Source organism: Diceros bicornis, chromosome 29 (genome assembly GCF_020826845.1).
Source record: "Diceros bicornis minor isolate mBicDic1 chromosome 29, mDicBic1.mat.cur, whole genome shotgun sequence".
Lineage (NCBI taxonomy): Eukaryota > Metazoa > Chordata > Mammalia > Perissodactyla > Rhinocerotidae > Diceros > Diceros bicornis.
The window spans coordinates 21,144,524-21,168,729 of record NC_080768.1 but is presented as its reverse complement, the minus strand read 5'-3'; the positions used below and the strand labels follow the sequence as shown (position 1 = coordinate 21,168,729).

At 40.6% G+C, this 24,206-nt stretch overlaps 1 protein-coding gene across 5 annotated transcripts in view; it reads right to left on the bottom strand.

Annotated features, from left to right (window-relative positions):
* Positions 1–2,856: 2,856 nt before the first annotated feature.
* MTUS1 (microtubule associated scaffold protein 1) overlaps positions 2,857–24,206 on the bottom strand; it is a 142,701-nt gene continuing 121,351 nt past the window's right edge. For all 5 annotated transcript variants that reach the window (XM_058525073.1, XM_058525071.1, XM_058525072.1 and 2 more), the window contains 7 exons: positions 11,577–11,791; positions 10,399–10,504; positions 9,260–9,333; positions 9,019–9,114; positions 6,411–6,527; positions 3,741–3,838; positions 2,857–3,160 (listed from right to left, as the gene is read on the bottom strand). In XM_058525073.1, coding sequence (XP_058381056.1) covers positions 2,947–3,160; positions 3,741–3,838; positions 6,411–6,527; positions 9,019–9,114; positions 9,260–9,333; positions 10,399–10,504; positions 11,577–11,791 — 920 coding nt within the window. In that variant the 3' untranslated portion in view covers positions 2,857–2,946. The remainder of the gene's footprint in view (positions 3,161–3,740; positions 3,839–6,410; positions 6,528–9,018; positions 9,115–9,259; positions 9,334–10,398; positions 10,505–11,576; positions 11,792–24,206) is intronic.

The following is a 24,206-nucleotide window of genomic DNA, read 5'->3' as shown; positions in this document are numbered from 1 at the left end:
TGATATACAGTTCAACTACTTATTCACGGCAACAACTTAAGATTTTAATGCTAGACAAGCCACTTTTTCCTCGGCAGCCACTTTAAAGCTAATGTGGGTTATGAAGATATTGAAAAAAAAATCACGTATACTTGTTTTACATTGCTGCACTCAAAAGTACTAATTCTAGGGGCCGGCCTGGTGGCTCAGTGGTTAAGTGCGCACGCTCCACTGCAGCAGCCCGGGGTTTGCAGGTTCAGATCCCGGGCTTACACCGACACGCCACTTGTCAAGCCATGCTGTGGCAGTGTCCCATATAAAGTGGAGGAAGATGGGCACAGATGTTAGCCCAGGGCCAGTCTTCCTCAGCAAAAAGGAGGAGGATTGGCATCGGATGTTAGCTCAGGGCTAATCTTCCTCATCAAAAAAAAAAAAAAAGTACCAATTCTAGATGAGTCCATTCCACAAAGAACTAGAGCCTGTGTGTTTAAAAGTTTAACTTTCAATACAAAAGAGATATACAGATCAAAGAAGATTCAACTCTGTTTAGACTTTTTTGCCATCTTCAAAATATTCAGACCATAGCTGTTCCAATTTTCTTACCTTATAGAGCAGAAATTGTTAAAACCAGTCAAAATTTATTTCTCAAATACGCATGGCTTTGAATTTAGAAAAGCTTAGCTCTAAGTCTAGCTGTGAGCCAAATGTCAGCCCGTGACCAATTTTGTGGTTGCATTGGAAATTCCTGGGAAATAGCTTAAGAGGAGACACGACGTCAACTCCTGTGCTGTGAGAGGGGCTATAAATTGGGTTACATTTTGAAGAGTGAAATATGTCAATGGTTGCAATTCACATATCGAATATTCCAGCATTATTTATTTGATCAAAGTAAAATACACCTTCCATCACTACAAACTGAGCACAACTATAGTTGTTTACACATCCATATTTTTATGACGTGCCAACATTTTACATCCTACGTAAAACATTTGGTTTGAAAAAAATCTTGAAGTTCTCTGTTTTGTTTCCTATTTTCTCTCCTGTTGCCTCCCATTCTCTGAAGACATTTTCTATTAATTGTGTAAGACTGATTTCCCCAGACACCTAAATGGTACGGAGGACAGCAGGGAACAGCACAAGATTTACCATGTGGAGGGTTGGATGGCAAACCTAACTTTGGCTAATGACGTTGAGAACTTAGAAGGGTGAGCAGAGAGATATTCCAGGAAGTGGTAGTGAACCTATATTCCCATTTATGAGAAGCAGAGAAGGTTACATACATAATAATCTATTGGAGGTAAAAGACTTCAGACACAATCACTAATTTAAAAAAAACATGCATCATGACTATCAGTTTGCTATGTAACGTACATGTAAATGATGACTCAAACATACACCTCTAGTAGCCTGAATCTGTTCTTACCATCAGGGTTCTTTGTACAGCCATTGAACATCAGCAACACAGATTAGTAAATATTGACATCACGATGCTGACATACCCAAGCAGAGGGACAAAAAGCCACAGTTCTTCCTTCCACCTCCCCACAAAGTATCAGAACTAGGGGAGGTAATAAGTTTTGAAAAGAAATCGAAATGCAACTCAGAGGATCCTCTGAGTTGTACAAGCCACATTTTCCACTTGTTGGCTGGCCATTTTGCCACCTTCCCAATGACAGAAGGATTCCTCAAAGGGTACGTGGAAACTTAGCATTATCTGACCAGACTGTTTTGTTTTATTCAATACTGCATTGTTGATTTAATCAAGGTGCTCCTATTCATCAGTATGCAGTGAATCCTATCTTGCTTAGTTCTGCTAGCCAATGACTCACTCTCATTCTTTACTCTCTCTAGGATTTCCCAAAATTTGTACTATTAGATCCAGGCCTTGGTTTACTTGGAAAGTGGTTTCAGTACCTTGAAGATGACCTGGCTCTGGAAAAGAATATTCCTTTTTCCTTGTCCCAGAGAAAAGAAGAAAGGAGGTAGAAGGTTTGCTTTTGTGGCTCCGGAAGGGGGAGGAAGGAAAGGGAGGAGATGAGATAACGGGAAAGAAGATAGTTTAAATCCGTGAGGATAGCTTAGATCAACGTAAACGTAAGGCAGAAGTAATCCATTGGTACTGCCCTTTATATACAGATTTCTAGAAAAATTACAGTTCTATATTTGCTCCTAGCCTGAGGAAATGGATCGTAGTGTAATGTTAGGTTCGCATGGGTAAGTTAAAAATCTACAGAAAAAAATCTAGTTAGTTTCAACTGACATGGCTGAACACTGAAAGACTGCTAACAAGATACTCCAAAAGGATGTTGAGGATGTACAGACACGGACACGTCAAAGCTTTTCGTGCCATTCCCTCTCCCCCCATGTCAAAGGGCTGAGCGGAGGTGGTGTTAGAGAGAACCAGAATTCAAGCAACTATTGCTTGCTCTTGTATGGCTTTTGCAGAAATGCATACACTGACTATGATTTGATTAGTACATATCCAGATATATTCAGCTTTTGACTTTGAATACACAGCACAGGAGGCAGCATCAGACACATGACACTCTGTTACATCCATCTCATTCACACATCCCCAGTCAGACCAAAATAAAAGTCACAAGGTGTCTGTGGTGAAGAACATTACAAAGGTTATAAATCTTTATCTTAATAGGCCCCTGAGAGTTTTTCCCCTTATGCTTAGGTGAAAAGGCAATGAACAAGGTTCTTGTTCTCTAAGTGCTTTGTGCGACGGCATCCGTGTAGACCAATTCCGAGATCTTCTGGGGAGGAGTCTCTTGGACAGAGTCAAGTGTTCCTCCAGAGTTCCAGTCTCATAAGGAGCCAATTCTGGGGGTGAGAACTTTCTAGTTCTGGGGCGGTAGTTACATGGCAGCTAATGCAGCTCTTGCTCCCACGGTCACGGTTGGGTCAGCCCTGCAGACCTGTAGAAATGCCTTCCGACAGTCTCCTGGCTTTCCGACAGCGTCATCTGGGTGAGACGCTGGGGCTGGAGAAGGAGCCCGAGTTCCTTGGCGACTGGAAGGGGATAGCGGAGGACGTGGGGGACCTCTTGGGGCTACACAGGTCTCCGTTGTGCAGCTTCCACAGCAGCTCCTCGTTCTCCATGGAGAGTCGCTTGTTGACTTTCGACTCCTTCTCCAGCGACTCCTGCAGGACGGCCTGCTCGGTGGAAAGTTGCCTTCAAGACAAGAGAGACCCAGAAACCATGTGGATCTGAGTTAAAAATAAATAACTTGAAAAAAATTCTCTTACCATTTTATATTTGAGAACCCAAAACATGATCCCTTTGCAATAAAAGGGAGGTCTGCACTGAGCTCCTGGGCACGGGTTGTTGGCTGGCTGAGAAGCCCTGGAAAAGTGAGCTTGAGCCAAAGCAAAAGCTGCACTTTTGGGGGCAATTTCATAGTAGGCTGAGTGCTGCTCCCACAAATATTCTGCATGTCTTATGACTGTCTGGTGTTTGGGGCTGCTTCCTGTCTGGTCTTGTGATGCTCCTTCTGCGAAAGCATTCTTGGTGCCAACAAGCCAGGGGGCCCCGGGGGAAGGCTGGCCCACTGAGGTCTCAGCATTTGGTCCAGGCCAGTGTGGTAAAATCATGAAGTGCTACCATCATATTTTCCAGATAGAAATAGTACCTCTTTAACCACCCGCTTCAGTCGCGTTTCCAGGAGGCACTTGGATGGAGCGTGGGAAGAAAGTAACACTCAAAGTTCGAGGAAGGGAGGACCCCAGGAAAAACAGGACCGTTTTATTTTTACCTTGAAATTGCCATGTGCTTGTCCATCCGAGCCTTTAATTCCTCGTTCTCCTGTTGGAATCGCTTCAATTTGTCGACCAGGGCTGTGTTGTTGTGCACCTTGGCGTAAACAAGAATGACAACGTTTATATCTTAAAAATAAATAAAGCCCCTCATTTCCTACGGTGCATTCCTGGCACAAGCACACTTTGGAGAGATTTAATTAAGTTTAATAATATGTTGAACTATCTGTACACTGACGCACTGCAAAAAGAATCTAAAGCAGCAAAGTAGAGCATCTGGATATTATTTTTTAAAAATGTATGCCAGGCCGCTTGAAAACTGACACACTCAGGAGGTAACTGATTTGTTCCAGGTCACACTGTTTTAGAATTCCCTCTGAGAATTGGTGCCCTGCCCTGGGCAGCCCTGGGGGCCGTGTCTCTTTTACTTTCAAGGTGGTAAAACAAAAACAGCAGCTAGACAGCCTGCCTTTATTAGGGGCACTACAGCTTCTTATGGAAAATTATGCGAAAGAAAAAAAAAATTCCCACATTTGGAAAACTCATAGGCCAACAGTTCACAGTTCTTGGCAATGTTTAATGTGGCCTTAAATATGGTTTCCAGTTACTCTTTAGCATTGACCTCTGAGTGGCCACATAAAGCAGCAATTCACAAAGCTCTGTAGAGCGTCCAATAGGAGAAGTGACTCTACAGAAAGCTCCCTGCTCAGTTCACCTGAAGATACATTTGTTCTCCTGCTGGCCTGCCCAGGCTAAACTTTCAAGGAAAACAAATTGATCAGTTGTGAGATGACAGGATAAAAATCCCAGAAGACATTTAATCACTTAACATGATGAAGAGCTGATTACATCACAGCTCGTTTTCTAAAGGTGAGATTTTATTGCTTGCCTAGGAGGCAGCATCATAGCTCTGTCAGAATTAACTCTAAGTCCCTGTCATTGTAGCCTGGGAGTAACCTACTCTGACTATGGCTCTTAGTTGGGAGTCCTATTGTTCTTAATACGTCATATTATCCAGAAAATGCTCGGGACAAGCCAATCAGATGAAATAACTTTCCTAAAACATGAGACTAGAATGTAAGAAAAAGGGGACCTTGGAACTTCCAGCAATTATCAATGAATTCAAGATAAAACATGAGGTGGGAAGATCTGGAATTAGAGACTGGGCAGTGATTGGCCTTAAAATAGTAGCTCATCCAATTCCTCATTTTAGAGGAGAGGAAACTAGCCCTGGTGATGTCAGCTAATTATCAGCAGAGCTGGTTTTCAGACCAAAGGTTTCCCTCCTTCCTTTCTAAGTGTCTTATTTTCTACAAAGGCCTGGAGCTTACAAATAAATAAGGTAACAGTGCACTTACCTGTCACCATATCAACGCATCTTTCTGCATATACACAGTGCAATGCTAATATCACAATGCCTCTTGAGCAGGGCAAGAGACAAATACTTGTGGATCAACAAAAATTAAAATGTGTGAGTCATTTTACAGCAGAGCCTGTTCTTATTGCACACGATTGTTCGAAAAGTTTTGATGCTTGAATAGCATATAGGGTGACAAATTATTAACAGGATTATCTGAGTCCTCACTGACTGCCACTTAGCAGAGTTATCAGACCTGATGTAACTGGTGTATATACTAGATTGGGGCTATTAACCAACCACGAGCTCCTTTCCTTCCTGTAAAAAAAAAAAAAAATTTCCTGGTAATTCAGAGCCCACATATCCACTTGGGGTTTGGCCCTCCCCTCCCTCAGTGGAGAGGTAAGAGTTTCTAGAAGAAAACCGAACCAAACACCAAAACCCAAACAAACAAACGAAAAAAGCAAACAAAGAGTGACCTCCATGCTCCCCAGGGTCCAGGGCTGGTTTGGGTTTGAATGAGGCACTTACTCAACAATGAGTCACTCATACTTGGGGGGAGAGGGTGCAAGCAATGTGAGGCGGCTGGCACACTCAAGAGCAAAGTACACACACCAGTGGCTGGGGTCATCTAAGCTGCCCTGCCAGACCCTGCCCGCTTGGTTCGACTCCTGGCTCCTAGCAACTGTGTTCCAGGGCTGGGCCAAGACTCACACTGAACACACTGCTCAAACACACAGTTCTGGACAGACGCACACCATAACCTCAGTTCTCTGTCCTAGAGGCTGCAAGCTGAACTTTATTCATATTTTTCATAATGCTTGCTATTTGTCCAACTGTATTTAATTTATTACAGCACAATTCTTTTATCAGATTCTAATTAACAAGAAGCAAGATGAAGAAGTTGGATAGCAAGATTGAATTGCTCCAATGTGCTTAATTGATATATCCAACTGTTTTGGGCCTAAGATACCTGCCCAGAGTTGGTGATATGTTAAAGTACTAATTTTACTTTATTTTAAAATTCTTCTTATGCAGGTAAAGAGTCACAGAACACTGAAACGGGAGCCTGATTTGTTTGTTGTGGTTTTTCCAAGGACTGAATGCTTCTTTTACATGTTCCTTGAAAAGAATGTTCCAGAAGGTGGCAATGAATAAGCCTTGAGCAAACATAGAAAAGAAAATGTAACCTCCCCTTTTTGTATATTTCCAAATATCTTTAAGTAGCAGTTAAAACAAATGTTCTAGTTCAGAGCCCAGTTCCTATTTCACAGACGTTATTCTATTTGGTAAGGCACTGAAAGACACACACCAGTTTCTCCATTTTCATTAACTTGACGTCCTGTTGATGAAGTTTCTCATTCTTGATCTCTAACACAGCTTTCAGGCTTTCCAATTCTTGCTCTAGATACATGATCTGAGGGCTTTTCTGGAAAAGACACAGTGTTGACTGATCATTTAACACAATCACAGAGTCCAAATTCTAATATAAAGAATATTTGATTAGATTTAGAAATTAGACAAACAAGTAGCAACAGACTTCCACCTTCTTATAGCAGTTTCAAAGACAGAAGTGAAAAGGGTTAAGAGAACGTTAACCACAAAGTCCTTGGTTGTAAGGATGAAATAAAACATTTCACATTTGAAAACAAACATTTCACTCATGTCAGTAATTTAAAATGGAAAAAATATTGATAGCACCAAATATTTTATTGGAAGTAAGAGAAAAACCATTGCTTACAATAAAAAAGAGAAATCCGGCTAGAGATTAGGCAATTATAAGTCCTTTACTGGTGTCTGGAGGGAGAAAAGGGAACAACAGTTCTCTCTAACCAAAGTCAGTAACTTATCAGGAACGAAAAGGAGTGTATTTATAGGGCTGTCTGGAAAACAACAGAAATGACAATAGTGTCCTGAGTCTTTTGGATTTATATTATGATGGGACTATGTTGGCCTGGCCATACTTCCAGGGAAGCCATAACACCCTATCATTTTATTTTGTGACACCCAGACACCTACATGGCATACAGCACATACACTACTAAAATTTTATCCAAAATAAACACTACAGAAGGGGAGACATCCTCTTAAAGCACAGCACCAGGGTGGATTCCCCAACTCTTTGCCTTATTTATGGAAATTCAACTGAACCACCCAAAATACATAATACAAATTAACAGCATAAGATCTACTGATCAGATGTTTAATGAGGGAATTTCTCATACAAGAATCAGTGGTACAGATCATCAAAACGATCCTCCTGGGCAGTAGTTAATGCTCTGGACCAATCCTTGGGGACAATCAGGGAATGGGCCCAAGGGGGTTACTTAATCAAACCCTTCATCTCACAGAAGGAGATGTGTGCCACAGCTCAAGAGACCTGCTCAGGGAATGCACCAGAGCCGGAAGGCGCCGGGGCAGGGACTGACTCCCAGATCTTCAACTCCAGGGCTCTTCCAAAAATTTCCTAAGTTGCACATTCTGTCACCTTTTTACATATGATTCTTTTTTTTTTTTTTTTTTTACCCTAAAGATAGCAAATCCTATCTCACTTTTGTTAAAAAGAAACAGCATAATTTACTCGGTTGGTTTTTAAAATTAGAGCATGGACAGCCTTGTTCCCACTGCACCTTCTCCTACTTCTCTGCCAGCCTGTCCCCTTTTCCCTCACTCTTGTATGCTTTTTTCCCCCACAATCTTGGCACATTCAGACAGGGGTAAGGCATTTAGATATTCCTGCTTTTCTTAACCTGTTTCCTTCTTAGTTTTTCCAAAGCTGCTACAGTCCCAGGAAGCTCTTTAGAACCTGTTCCCCGAACCACTGGTAAGTTTTACACCCTGCATGTAAGTTTAGTTTTTGAAATCACTGACTTTTTCTAAGAGTTTTCCAGAATAAACAGCTTTGAAGTTTCCTTAAAGATGATCTCATCTAATTAGATTCAAATGTCTAGAGGGTCTCCCAGTGAGATTATCAGCAAAAGAGTTCACCGAGAGAGCGACACATGTGGTTTGCAAGCTGGCAACAGATTTTAAGTGGCGAAAAAGGCCTTGCTTCTGCAGTCCCAGGGCACAGATATATGGAATGAAAATGGTGGTGCCATAGACAGAAGCAGAAAAAAAAAATTTTTTTTCTCAAAAAAAAAAAAAAAAGGGCAAAGGAATAACAATACAAGTTGCAAGAGAAAGTCGAGCTTGCAAGAGAAATTTGTACTTTTCAAAAGTGAGGGTTGTCCATACAATGAAATATCGTTCAGCCATAAAAAGGAATGAAGCACCTGTTCTCGCTACAATATGCATGACCCTGAACATAAGCTAAGTGAAAGAAGCCAGACACAAAAGGCCACATACAGCACGGTTCCATTTCTAAGAAGTATCCAGAATAGGCAAATCCACAGAGACGCAAAGTAGACTGGTGGTTCCCTAGCGCTGAGGAGTTTGGGGGGAAAACAGCGAGTGACTGCTAATGGGTACAGGGTTTCTTTTTGGGCTGATAAAAATGTTCTGGAATTAGATACTGGTGACAGAATGCACAACTTGTGAACCACTGAACCATAGATTTTAAAAGGGTGCATATCATGGTATATAAATTTTATCTCAATATAGAAGTTAAAAAAAAAAAAAAAGTGAAATCTTCACATAAAACCCTGACCCTAATTGACAGTTTTTTCTCTTCCTGTAGGTATTAGCTTAGACCCCTCATGATATATTGGGGCTTCATCTGTATGTCAGTTTTAGGATTTAAAAAAAAAAGACACCAGTAAACAAAGAAGCCATTTTATGTAGTTTAAAAATCACACTGCAAGATATGAAAAGGATTCCAAACGCGTATTATTTCTCTAGCTGCTGAACTCTTAGTTGACTCTAACAGGCAGCTGAGCAGAATTAAAATTCAGTAGTGATGGAGAAGCAACGCAACTTACCAAATTTGCTTTCTCTCTTGATGTTCTTTTTTGTTCTTCTGATTTCAACTTTTCATTTAAAGCATCATTTTCATTCTTCAGATCATTGATTTGTTTCTAAAACACAAACAATGAAATGTGGAACACACGTTACCAAGCAGACAGCAGAAATGTAGCAAATGTACACAGAAACATACCCAAACCACACACACCTCAAGGATGATGATTTTGGGGGTGGGGGGCGGTATTGAGATTGACCCACCTCTAGTGATTCCTGCTTCTCATAAAGCAAATCCTCAAGTGATTTCTTTTCCATTTCATGGCTTTTCTTGATTTCTGGAAAGAAGTGATATTTTGTGAGGCAATAACATCCTATGAGATCATTGTATTCTAGAGTTGGTAAAGCTCACAGATATAAGAGTTCATTATGAAGCAATATGACCACGTTACTTCATATTTGTATGATGCTTTTATATAAATTAAGCTCTCTGTTCTCACATTAGCCCTCTGAGGTGAGAAGGGCAGATGGTCCCATTTTATGACTGAGAGCACAGAGGCCCAGAGAGGCCCGGAGACCTTAGGGAACACACAATGTACTTCTCAGAGGCAGGCCTCCAAGACTGCCTTCAGACTCTGGGTCTGGAGCTCCTGTGCTCTTTCTCATTTGCCTTTCATGAACCAAACAGAAGTCTAAAATTAAACCCATTTCTAGCAGGAAGGAAGTTTACTAAATGTCTACCCTGGGCCAGTCACTTTTACATGTAATCATCTCTGACTTCACACAACAACTCTATTCTTCTGATGAGAAAGGCCCTTGCCAAAGGTCACACAGCCGGTTCTTACCCCACGTCCCCATGCTTTTCTGTAGGATGCAATGAGTTTAGCGTAACAACTTCAGCTACACGGCCAATTAAATTCTGAAAGAGATGGCGCCTTATTCTTTTCCTTCAACCCTTCCAATCAGGATGAAATAATAGAAAAGATTCTTTCTCTATTCAACAAGTGCCATCTACATTTCACAGCAGTGTTGGTGTGCAAGAGTGATCGTGAGCAAGAGTGCCTAGAGTGCATCCTTTACCGGGGCCAGGATGTAAAACAACACCTTCAACTTCCCAGGACCTAAGGCAGTAAAGTACAACTAGTACCGAAAAGGCCTTTCAGTTCTTAAAAAGTTCATCCTGTTTCCTAAAAGGCTGACATTTATAGCAAATTATTATTCACATCCTTAGGGGAAAGGGCATCTGCTGACAATGAACAATGCAAAAAGAAACCAAAAACGCTCCAAACTGAATACTACAGGGTATTCTCTGGAAGGGAAAGTCATGAATCACTTCCGTTTTAAAACATATCACACTGTGCCATTAGATCTTATTCTATTTAAGTAGAAGAAAGCATTCTTGCCTGAAAGGGAGGTTTCATAGGACTTCTTTAGCAATTCTACTTTCTCTGAGTGGCCAGCTTCAATTTCCAACTTAGAGGTTTCATGGGCAGCATTTAAGTTGTCAAACTATAAGAAAACAAAACAATAGTTTACCAGCAAAATCAAAAGTCCTACGTTGAATAACAGGCAGCAACATTAGGAGACTTGACACATGAGCTTGCATTCAAGTTACAGGGCTACCTAACATGTGTGAAGAACAACCCACCATGGATTTGCCACTCCCAATTTACTCCATCCCCCTCAGGAACCAAACACACAAGTTCTCCAGGGTTCACTGATGGAAACGGCCAAGTCCATCATAAGCAATGAGAATATGTTCCACGAGGACAGGACCACATAAGCTCCATGCCTGTCACATTGACCTCTATATGCTCAGTCCCTAGCATATGCCTGGCATATAGTAGGTACTTCTTGTAAATATTTGCTGAATGAAAAACTGATTTTAAAAGGGAGCAAGGAGGGGCCAGCCCAGTGGCATAGCGGTTACATTCGAGCACTTCCCTTCGGTGGCCCGGGGTTGGTGGATTCAGATCCCAGGCACGGACCTACACACTGCTTATCAAGCCATGCTGTGGCAGCACCCCATATAAAATAGAGGAAGATGGGCATGGATGTTAGCCCAGTGCCATCTTCCTCAGCAAAAAAGAGGAGGATTGGCAACAGATGCTAGCTCAGGGCTAATCTTCCTTAAAAAGCAAAGGACACCAAGGAAATTAAACAGAGGCTTATGATATACTATTAAGTGAAAAATATGGGTTATTAAACAAGTGCCATTTTAAAAAAGAAGAAGAAATGCAAGCCAATGGTTTAGCCGCACAACACCAGAATGCTCACAAAGGGATTATTTCAAGGTCGTAGGATAAGGGGTTGTTTTTAATTTTATCTTTTCTTTCTTTTTTTCTTCTCCTTTTTTGCTCAACATATGTACATTGCTTTGATCATAAGAAAAAAAATTAAGAAAAAACCTTTTCACTTATTTAAATAAAAAACCAAAAAAAAAGGTCATCCAGGGATGTTCAACATCCCTTCTTTTGATGAACAAGAGAAGTTCATCAAAGCAAGTTCACCAGCAAACAACAATTAGAATTCAAATAAATGGCCACGACCAAGAACACGCTCCAATTCCAAAAGCACAGACCTGCTCCTGCAATTGATTTTTGTACTTCTCTGCTTCTTCAAGGTAAATGTTCTGAAGCTTTTCACACTCGCTGGTGTAAAATTCTTTCAGCCGATTCTCTAGCTCTGTTAGATCAGTCTGGTGCTGCTGGGTTAACTTCTGGACAAATCCTTCATAGGCTATTTGCAACTCATTCCTGGCTTTTTCTAATTTCTCACAGGTGGCTGAAGCAGTGACTGAAAAGAGAGGAAAAAGAAAAGAGAAGATGACATTTAAGCTGCTAACTGTCCTAAATTCATAACATTCACACACAGCTGTGATGCTCTGGAAGTGTAAACACAGCACTCTCCGAGTACTCTCTTCTCTCGTAACCAGATTTCAAACACAATAGCATAGAAGTGAACAGTAAAAAGGAACAAGAGGAAATGGTCTCCGGCAGCAAAAAAAAACACAACTGTCTAGCAAGAAGTAAGAGGAGCGCTTGAGAAGGGCCAGGTTCCCAAGCGAAGAGTCCCCTTTTGCGTGGTGACCAATCAGTGCAGGGGCCATGAGAGAGGAGGCTCTGATTGGCCGAGGCGTCTCTAAGGGCTGCCAGCCAGTAGGGAGAAACTAGCTGCAGAAAGAACCGGGAAGATCCCAGAGAAGAAACAAATGGATTTTAAGCTTGTACTTAGTTTGAGCTGATTTCAACTCGTTATTTCAAAAAATACAGTACTGGGGGCCGGCCTGGGGGTGTAGCGGTTAAGTGCGTGCTCTGCTCTGGTGGCCCGGGGGGTTCACAGGTTCGGATCCCGGGCGCGCACCGACGCACCACTTGTCAAGCCATGCTGTGGTGGTGTCCCATATAAAGTGGAGGAAGATGGGCATGGATGTTAGCCCAGGGCCAATCTACCTCGGCAAAGAGAGGAAAATTGATGTCGGATGTTAGCTCAGGGCTGATCTTCCTCACACACACACAAAAAATACAGTAATAAAAACAAAATAGTAGAATATATTGAACACAAATCACCAGAGCATAAAACTTAGGAAAAATACACTTTAGAAGCTACAATATACTATGAAAATATATCGAAAGGTTAACATTTTAAAAGGGCAAAGAAAATTGATAGACAATTTAAAATCAGAGCAACCTACCTCTTCACCACCACTACCTAAAACAGAATGACTAACGACACACTGCAGAACTCGCACATAACTACATATCCACACACACTATAATAAATCCTGGAAGATCCCTATCGTTTCTCAGGAAGCTTGACTTTGGACTTTTCCAGCCTTCCTTCACTGATGTTGAATACATGCAAAAGGAGTGCTATGTATCTGTTAGGAGGAGGCATGTTCTCAATATCCCAGTGTGCCCATGGGCTAATATAAAATGGGTACTGGTAAGTCTGTTAAATTAATCCTTGCCTCTCCTTTGGTAAGGAATATGTATTTCTGGAGTTGTGGAAACAGATTGTTTCAGGGCAGAGAAGAGGATTGTTTAGATCAACGATTATTCTACCTAAGTAACGTGAAATGGGCTGGTTCCCGGGATGAATTTCTGGCAATGACAGACTTGTTTTCTTGGCACAAGCCCACATGGCAGTAGAAATACCAGTCACTTGTTTCTACCAGTATTCTTTCAGAGGTAAAATGGGCCATATTGAAATAATAATAAGAATCGTGTCTGCTAGAGAGAACCCTAAAATTCAAATAAACCCACAAATATTTATTGAAGGAGAAAGGAACTAACATTAAAAACAAAACTACTTGATGACTGCCCCAGAATGGGGCTCCCTACACATGTCACCTCATCTAACCCTCACAGAAGTCCTGTGAGAACCTTATTACTAAACGATTAAAGAAGGAAACCAACAGAGGTTAGATAATTCTCGCACCGGCACATAGCTAAGTGGCAGAGGACTGGATCGCAGTAAGCAGGTTGGATTCTGAATCTGTCTGCCTCCACCCCACTCAGCTGCCTCTTGTGCCAGGAACTGGTGAGAAACAAGACAGAGCCTCTCCTTGGGAGGATCATGGCCTAACTGAGAAGACAAGACACATATGTATGAGAAGCAACAATATTGGGCAGTACCTAAGCGTCCAATGAATGGCACTCAACGTAGGTTACATCCAGCTAGGGTGGTACGGAAGGTTTGGTCAGCAGATTAAAAAAAAATTTTTTTTAACTGTGATAAAATATACATAACAAAATTTATCATTATAATCATTTTTAAGTGTAGAGTTCTGTGGCATTAAGTACATTCATATTGTTGTGTAACCATCACCACCATCCATCTCCAGAACTGTCTTCCCAAACTGAAACTCCATACCAATTTAATAACTCCCACACCCCTCTCCCCTCAGCCACTGGCAACCACCACTCTACTTTCTGTCTTTCTGAATTTTACTACTCTAAGTACCTCATGTAAATGGAATCATCAGAATTTGTCCTCTTGTGACTGGCTTATTTCACTCAGCATAACATCGTCAAGGTTCATCCATGTTGCAGCATGTGAGAATTTCCTTTCTTTTTAAAGCTGGATAATATTCTATTGTATGTATACAACACATTTTATCCATTTATCTGTCAGTGGACACGGGTTGCTTCTACCTTTTGGCTGTTGTGAATAATGCTGTTATGAACATGGGTGTGCAAATATCTGCTCAAGTCCCTGCTTTCAATTCTTTTGGGTATATACTCAGAAGTGGAATTGCTGGATCATATGGTAACTCTATTATTATTTGAGGACCCGCCATACTGTTTTCCATAGTGGCTGCCCCATTTTACATTCCCACCAGCAGTGTACAAGGGTTCCAATTTCTCCACATACTCACCAAAATTTTTTTTTTCTCTCTTTTTTATAATAGCCATGCTAATGGGTGTGAAGTGGTATCTCATTACGGTTTTGATTTGGTCAGCAGATTTTAAAATTGAGCCATATGACATAAATACAATTCTGATATTGAGGGTGAAAACCATATTCCAACAGAGCAATGGTGGGAGACTGTAGCGTGTCTTGGGGACTAGAACATTCACAAGGCAGAAAAGTTGGAGATAAGAACCAAAAAGGGAGATGGAAGCCAGATTTTAGAGGCCATCAAATGGAATACCACTGACAATTCAGTCCTTTGGGACTAAATTTTGGAAGTTATTTTTTTCTTTAAAAAAATTTACTAAAAGATAATGGCTATGCTGATTGCTACAGAACGTCCTCTTCACTTTTCCTTTTTATTGCTCTAAATATTTATCAAAGGAGAAAAAAATGATTCAAGAAGGCAAATGTTAGTCAAATGAGTAAACACATGAGCTTCTACTAACTTTCCAAAGTACAAAAATAAAATGATGGGGCCACCAGCCTCCTTGTGTGAATTCCATATTAGAACTCCATACGAAAGTAGCAAACAGAAAAATATTTTGCAAGCTGTCAATCAAGGCAACAAATAGCTTTCTAGTCAGAGAAATCTTGGTTTCACACAGCCTTTTCCCCTGAATTCTCTTGGAATTTTGGATATCAGCAAAGTGAAAAAAAGTAATAACATGATCCCAGCCCATCTGAATGCTCATATCAGACATAGGAACGTCTAAGTGAACCAAAAACTAGAACTTCTGGAAGTTAACAGTATGCTATACCTGCTGAATTTTAACACATCTGCTTATAATCAAACAACCATCAGTGTGAATGTATAATTATGGTGTATCCGCCTTTAAAATCAAATAGGATATACGGAAATCCTCTCACATTAGCCACTGGACGGGGCGTTTTCTCTGTTAAAGAAAAAAAGCCAAACTCGTGTTCAGTTTTGTTGGCCACTGTGAACGAGGTGAAGGGAGGACATGGGAGGGAAGAGGAAGGATAAAAAGGGGTGAGATCGGGGAGGCGGTGGTTTACGGCTGTTAGTACAACAGGCCCGGCAACAGACGGTGACATCAGCCCGCAGCTGTGCGCAGACCTTTGCTCTGTTTACCGGCCTGGGGTGCTGTGCGGAGAACAGCTGGGCTGGAACCATCGCTCACACAAATGGCTTTGCTTTGAATTCATTGGCCTGGGTTCCTGAGGAAACATTTATTTGGCATCAAGACTCATGAAATACTTTTTGGAAGGACACACATGTAAACGTTGTATCAGGGTTCTCAGAGTGCTCCTGTCGGTGGTGAGGGAGAGGGGACGTCACTCCACGGTTATAGTCATGGACCTTTCCTCGTACTTATTACAGTTTAGGAAAGAGTTCTAAAGCCACTTGTACTTGCTCTTACTGCTGTTCTCAGTCTTATCTCTTCCTTGTGTATTCTCCAGATTCCACTCCCTTTCAGTCAATTAACCAGATACCCAGCAAAGCCAAAACCAAACATAAAACCTTCCAGAATCTGGACTAAGCAAATGGAGTTTTTGCACAGTTTCAGGTGATACTGTTTTCAAGAAATTACTGCACAAATACAATATCCACACAGTACAAACGAGTCCTTTTGTCTTGCTGTCTTAACCATTCTAATAGTCAATTTTTAAAAACATGCTGGTGATTAAAGGCACCAAAAGACCACTGCCTGTAGAAGAATCGATGGGTTATAACTTTTGTACACATATTGGTAAACTGCAAAGGCTATCTGCCAGCACCCTACCTTAAAATGAGAAATAGAGTTTTCAGAATTAAGAAGGAAAGAAACCAACTCATTTACAAGATCAGCCCTAAAACATAAGGCCACGTTACAGATCAAAAGTCAACATTTTCACCCTGGGATGAACCAGGCCTGAGAAGAATCCTAGGCCGTCAACAGAACAGGAACAACCTAGAGACACTCGCTGACAGTTTAAAACATGGATAACTCAGCAAGGAAAAAATATTTCAGAAGTGGTGAAATGCTTGCAAATTTTCCTTTCCAAATAATTACTTGGATGACATCTAGAAAAGGCCCAATGTCACAGTCAAATATAACCTCTGAAAAATAGAATTGGATTTATCCCAGTCCTTTAGCAGTTTTCCCCAAGGAGCAGAAATGCAGCCATTACCCAATTAAGCCTGGAGGCCTTTGCTAGGAAGGGGAAGTCATATTTTTATTATTTCCATCTCATAGAGACTAATTTCCCTTTGTCATTGATAAACGTACTGTTTACAGAGAAAAACATTACACAACCATGGCCCTAAATTGTCAATATTCTTTTGAAATGATGCAGAGCTTTCTCAATTTTTATATCTGAGTAGCAGCCTTCATCATGAGACAACCAAAAATATTTTAATTCTCAGGGACATAAATAAATGTCTTAACAGAATAGAGCCAGAATATTTAGGTTCAAATCTCAGCCACACCATTTACCTGCTACATGATTTGAGCAAATTACTTAAGCTTTCTAAGCATTCATTTCCTCATTTTTAAAATAGAGATAATATTAGTGCCTTCCTTGCAGGATTAAATAAATTAATACATGTGAAGCCTCTGGGCTAGTGCCTGACCAGAGTGAGGATGCAACAAATGTTACTGTATTATTACCAGCTTTGCCAAAGTCCAACAATTCAAATGTGTTCGAAGAGTCCTCACAGAACACGCTTGGGGTTCCATGGCAGACCATGACAGTTAAAAATAAGCATTGCTTGACAAGTATTCAGAGAAGTTTAATACACACGCACACACCGACAGTAGGGTGCTATGGTCCAGACCCATCTCAGATCTTCACTTTCTACTACTATTGTTCTTGACATTATATGCAATAGGATTTCCCCAACTTTTAGGTGATTTTATCTAAATTGAACATAAAATGTAAAAAAAGGAAATATAAAAGTAGAGAGGTAGGTCGCATGAAAGGTCATGCAAATTTTTGTGATGCCGTATAAGAGATTGTGACAGAAAGAAAAAACAAACAGGAAAGGAAGATGACTCCGTTCCCCAACTGGACACACACAAACACTTTCTCTAGATGCTTCCAGCAGGCCTGCTGGGGGTGCTGACCCTTCCTCGAGCAGAGCTCCCCTTCTCTGCACCGTCTGTGACGGAAATGAGACGCCCACATCCAGCTCTGTTTGCCGGCTTTGGGGCCTTCTCTCAACCTCTCTTTGGCCACCTGGGAAGTCAGACACCTGCTTTTAGTTCTGGGCACCTTCACTCCTTTCGTTGATAGCACACACTTCTCAGGGTAAACATTCTTTTTTTTTAAACTTTTAATTGTGGAATAATTTTAGATTTATACAGAAAGTACAAAAGTAGTACAGAAAGTTCCTTAGACCCTTCACCCAGCTTCCCCAAATGTTACCATCTTATATAACCATGGGACATTTGCTAAAATGTTTACCAAGGTTTTACCATTGGAACAATTCTATTAACTCTACTACAGACTTTATTCAGATTTCACTAATGCCTTTTTAAGAATAAACTTTATTTTAGAATAATTTTGGATTTTCTGAAAAGTTGCAAAGATAGGAGAGAGAGTTCCCAGCTAGCTCTCACCCAGTTTCCCCTAATACTAACATCATGGATTACCAGGGGACATTCGTCAAAACTAAGAAACCAACATTGGTGCATTATTATTAACTAAACTCCAAACTTTGTCCATTTTCTTCTTTTTTTTGTTCCAGGATCCAATCCAAGATACCACATTGTATTTAGTTGTCACGTCTCCTTAGTCTTCTTGGATCTATGAGTTTGTCTTTTTTCTTTTATTGTGTTTCATAATCTTGACAATTTTGACGAGTCAGGTATTTTATACAATGTCCTCAATTTGGGCTTGTCTGATATTCTCTGCCTATTCCTTTGACCCAGCAATTCCACTAATAAGAATTTATCTTACAGGTATATTCCCAGACATAAAATGAGGGACACATGAGGCTATTCACCGGAGCATTTTTGTAACAGCAAAACATTAGAAACAATCTAGTGTCCATCAAGAAGGAACTGGTTAAATTATGGTATATCTACATAATGGAATGTTTTGCAAAAAATAAAATAATTTGACAGCAGCTAAAAAAAAAGACTGAGGAACGTCCTTAGTATTGATCTTTAAGAAATGTTAATTGAAAAAGAAAGGTGCAAAACAGCTGTATAATATGTTGCCAACTGTGTGTAAAAGGAAGGGGAACAAATAAACATCTTATCTTACTTCTCCTGCACCCCAGCTCCAGAACCCGATGGGGATACTATGTCCTACCGTAGTAGTGTGATTATTTCATAATTTTATTCTACTAAAGGAAATCCGGTCATGACACACTTCCCGGGCAAGTGACTGTTAGTTACTCTCTTAAATGGGGGGATCTAACCTGTTTAAAATTGGAGATAGCAATATAACTGATCAAACGAACCAAGAAGCCATTTTTTAGGTAAATTGCTCCTTTGTGGAGAGGCGGTAGCTTACAGGGAAACAAGTGTGGGCCCCTAGACTGACAGCAGGCATTTCCAACCTTCTGCATATCAGTTTCCTGATATGCAAGGTAGGAATAAGTACCACCTGCTCTGCTAACCTCATAGTTTGGTGAGGATACAGTGAAATGGATAGTATTATGTTTTGTAGAGCGAGTCTTCACGGACTGTCCGTGGAACGATCACCTACTCCTAAGAGCCCCAGGTTTTGCTTCCCAAAAGGTACTCCTTTTTCATGTGACCAAGAAATTTGGCCGACCCGTGGTAGACAAAGGTCTTTTTCTAAATTTCAAAATTAGCTACAAATGGCTTTCTGATTGCTCTTGGGAATTATATGAATTGGCATGAACTGATTTCAAAGCCTTCTACTAATCCTAACTTATGAAGAATTTACTTTTACAAAAGCCCTGTACTATCAAATCAATTGTCCATAAATAATATCACCTCAGCTTTAAAACTCAGTTCATACTTTATAAGGCACTCTCTCACTTATTATTTCATGCAATATAACAATGCTTTGAGTTAATAAGATAGGTATTATCGTAAATCTCCGACTAGAGAGGGCACTGAAGTGGCAGGATTGGGTCTAGAACTCCATCTGCTCAGCCGTTGTAAATGTAGGTTCTGCAGCACAGAACACCGAACCTGACCTGAGTGGCTATTTTCTCAACTTGAGATGCATAAGAGAGAAGTTAATTCATACGCACAATGGACGTGCCAAGGTGTTAGGGCTTAATTCTCTTGTGGAAGCTAGACAGACTGCAAAAGAAAGCAGGTGAAAATGATCTTTTTTTCCCCTGCACTGATTAGCCCTGAAAAAAATCTTATTTGCATGTGGGTGATGATCTGGCCCAGTCGGCCGACCTTAGTACACAGGTGCCGGCTGGGCCTCCACGCAGCCTCAGGCTCTCCCTGCCAATCAAGTCTGGAAAGGTTTTGCTGTTTTTCAACTTACTCACTGGCCAACAACATGCCTCAAAACAGATGCTCTCATAATCACAGCAGCAAACACTCCACAGACCAACGAAAACACTTAGGAATGAAAGTGGATCGGAGATGCAAGTCTGGCTGAATAACTGACATGATGTTCTAAGCTTCAGGCCTGGGAAAAATGAGGTAAGACTTAAAGGAAATCACATTTTAATCAAAAGCATAAATTTAATGTTAATAAAAAGGTGATTTCTGTGGGCCGGCCCGTGGCTTAGCAGTTAAATGTGCGCGCTCTGCTACTGGCGGCCCAGGTTCGGATCCCGGGCACGCACCGACTCACCGCTTCTCCGGCCATGCTGAGGCCGCGTCCCACATACAACAACTAGAAGGATGTACAACTATCTACTGGGGCTTTGGGGGAAAAAAAAGGAGGATTGGCAATAGATGTTAGCTCAGAGCTGGTCTTCCTCAGCAAAATGAGGAGGATTAGCACAGATGTTAGCTCAGGGCTGATCTTCCTCAAAAAAAAAAAAAAAGGTGATTTCAAGGCAGGTACTATCTTGCCTCTCCTCCCTGATGATTCATTTTTAAGGTGTAAGGTTCAAAAGGGCAGGTACAATTGGCTGGTGCGCATAAAATCTGGAAGCCTATGTACAAGAATGGACTCAATTCAGCTGGAGTTGTCTGGTATTATTCACTCTCTTACTGTGCTTACTTGATTCATATATACTGTTTTACATCAAGGAAACAACATTCTGGGCAGTTCGTGCAGTGACCAAGTGTAGTCCAGGGGGCAGCTGCATCAGAATCACCCGGATGGTCATTAGAAGTGGGTTCCCGGAATACAACATTAGCTTACCCTCTTTCTCAAGTTCCTGTTTCTCTGGGTCAGCGATTCCATCACACGCCGTCCACATTCACACAGCTGGCAACTTGGCCACACTGCAGAAGCCCGCTCACTCTGCTTTCTGGGCGTCTTGGCCAAAAAGGGGGGTCAGCACTTGCTGCCCCCATTTAGGTCTGTGCTAACCAGTGAAATCGTTGGCCCTGCGCTGATCACAGGCCCCATTCCTGCAGCACAGGAGGAGTGCTTATTTCTTTCCTACGGTGTGGAAAGGGACATGGCTAGACAATAACCACAATAAATAAATAAATATATATAAAAAAAGTGGATTCCTGGACTCCATCCCATGCCACCTGAGTCAGAACTGGAAATCTGCATTTCAACCAGTTCTATTTTATTATACAATGAAGTTGGAGAACCACTGTGCTAGACAAATGACATTAAATTAGGAAAAGCTGAACATATCTAAACTGGACGAGGACAAGTTAGGACAAGGAACACGACTCAATAGGCTTTCAGAACAGATATCCTTGGTAATACTGGGCTTTTGTACAGGTGGAAGAATACGCCTTGTACTTAAGAGATACAGCCAGCCAAAGTCTAAATTTAGGATAGACAGACATGGGTAGAAAAAGAATGAGCTAAGTTTGAGCTGGTGTCAACTCCAACTTCAATCAACTCAGAAAGAATTCTGTTTTGGCATACAGTTGGTTTTCATTATAATAATAGATTTTTCATTAAAGCCCACTTCAAAAATCACTTCTGGAATTCTGCAACTCAAAAGTGACTTAACTGTAAAGAGTTTTAAAATTACTTTAAATACACAGTCTTGTTAAACCACAACTATAGACGAAACCAGTGATAAATGAACACATTCCACAAGGTGTGAGGTAGCCTCAAGTTCTCAGACACCAGTTAAGTGTTGATTAGACACTTTGTATGCTGTCAATTTTCCCTATTTTAATAACAAGACATATTTTAATGTAACAATACTTCTTAAACTCTTGACTTGAATAAAAAGATTCCAAAAGGAGGTATCAATGCAAACCAGCGTTTATATCAAATGATTTTCCAACCTTTCAAATAGTTTCATCATGCTTTTCCTGTTGTGATTACAGGAGTTTGGCAGTCTAGCCATCCTAGGTTCTCATCCAGGTGCTTTCGTTTCTCCCTGTTTGACCTTAGAAAGTTACTTAACTTTTGAGCCTCAATTTTTTCTTTTCTTTTTTTATAAAATGCAAACCAGTAGACTTAGAACTGAACACTGCTATTAGGAAAGAGTAGGCACTCAATAAATATTACACTCATATCCATCTTCTAATTTTTACAAACAGAGGGCAAAATCAACTAGTCTTTTACATAATTATTATGAGAATTCCCAGAATTTTTAGTGAATTAAGGGTTAAAATCCCATTTGTGTCATGAAATAGAAACAATCAGGACAAATATATAAAAAGATATAAATTAGCTATTAATTCTGATGGCTAAAAAATAATTTTGAAATACAAAATATCTTTTCATCATTTAGATTAAAAATGTGATTTCAATGATTAACATTAATAAAAAAACAATAGGAACCTCAAAAGATCATAATTATGGCTCTCTATTACGCCAGTTTTGATCTAACACGACTCTGGAAAAATCAGAATGACACATTTATTCCCTATCTCAGAGGCCAAATGTTTGCTGTGGATGTAGACCATTAAATTGAACTGTAATCTATTTCAAGGGCTGACACTTTCAAAATGATCTGATTAACTGGGATTGTCAGACATAATATAAAATGTTTCTAAGAGAATTAGAGCTCACCTTACTTTATTATTATTCATTCCTACATGTTCTTTTTGAACAGTTTATCGGAAAACATTTATCCAGAAAAACAATTATTATCATATTATAAGGATAAAATCAACTTCCCTAGCTACTGTCCTCATTCATTCACGGAAGTACTAAGTGCCAGGCACAAGGTATTAGCCAGTAGAGCTACAAAGATGAAGGAGATATTGGCCTTGCCCTTGAAGCTCTCATGGTTTTGGACTGTGAGAAGAGGTCTATAAACAAGTAACTATCAGAACAAAGTACCTTGAAGGGCATAGTAGAAGGTGCAATTAACTTGCTTCAAAGATTTGGGCAAAACTCAACAGATGACAGGATATTCCAGGTAGGACTTAAAAAAAATCGTAAATGAGAAGGAGCTTGAGAGGCAAAAAATAGAAAGGTAGTGGAGAGAGGAGAGCATGTTTCAAGCAGAGAGGATGACACGCGTCAAAGAGGTGCAAAAGAGCTAAGAATGAACCCATGGCTGGGACCTGGGGAGGGGAAAGAAGGTGTGAAGAAAGGTGAATGAGTCCAGACATCATGAATTGGGAGGGAAGGTTATGGTCAAAACATACATGGTGGCTTTAGTACATCTGGACTTTTCCCCAAAGCCAAAATGGAGTCACTTATGTTTGTTCAAAATGTGAGTAGAGGACACATGTGAGATCTGTAAGTAGTTCTGGTAGCATGTAGAGAGGGGAGAAGTGGGCCTGGAGGCAAGGTGACCTGTTGGAATATATTCTAGATAAGAAATGATGGGGCTTAAATTAGAACAGCAGCAGCCAGAATGCTGAGGAGGGACGGATCTCAGCAATATTTAGAGCGCAGACTGGTATGCAGGTGGAGGGGGAGGAGAAGCAGCGTGACCTCAGTTGATAGCTTGGGTGGCAAGTGAACAATAACACCACTGCAGAAGCTGATGAATAGAATGAGGAATAGGTCTGAATGAGGAGACGCTGCAGAAGGTTCAGGAAGCAAGGGGCCAAGGAGTCAGGAAGGTCTGATTACACTGGATTGGCTCACCTGGAGGCAGCTCTTCACCAGGAAAAAATGCATCTGCAGCTTGGGAAGGAGAGGACTAGAAAAATAAACTTGTGAGTCATCACCCTATAGGTTGTAGGTGAAACCGTGGGAATGGGTAGGAAAACCGCTGACAATGAAATCCTCACTATTCTATAACACTATTTGAGGGGTAAGTGAAATTATGCCACATCCACTCGATAGACTTGCCCATAGTCATTAAACATGACCATAATGAAGACTATGAAGCAACATGGAAAAATGCTTGACATAAGTTAAAAAGATCAGAATACACATAAAATAACATGGAAGAATCTCAAAAACATTATGCTGTATGAAAGAAGCCAGACACAAAAAAGAACATACTGAATGTTTCCATTTATATGAAATTCTAGAATACACAAAAGTAACCTATGGTGATAAAAATCAGATCAGTGTTTGCTTCTAGGGCAAGAGGGGTGTACTGGAAAGGGGCATGAGGGAATTTTCTGGGGTGATAGAAACCTTCTATACCCTGGTAAAACTGTAGGTTATATGACTGTATGTGTTTGTCAAAACTGCTGGAACACTAAGCATTCCATTGTACGTAAATTATACCTTAAAAAACAATCACAGTAGAAAGCTGTATATACCATATAAAAAAGACAAGAGAATATGCAAAAATAAAAATGTCAGGGTGGTTGAGCTATGGGCTATTTTCTTCTCACTTTAC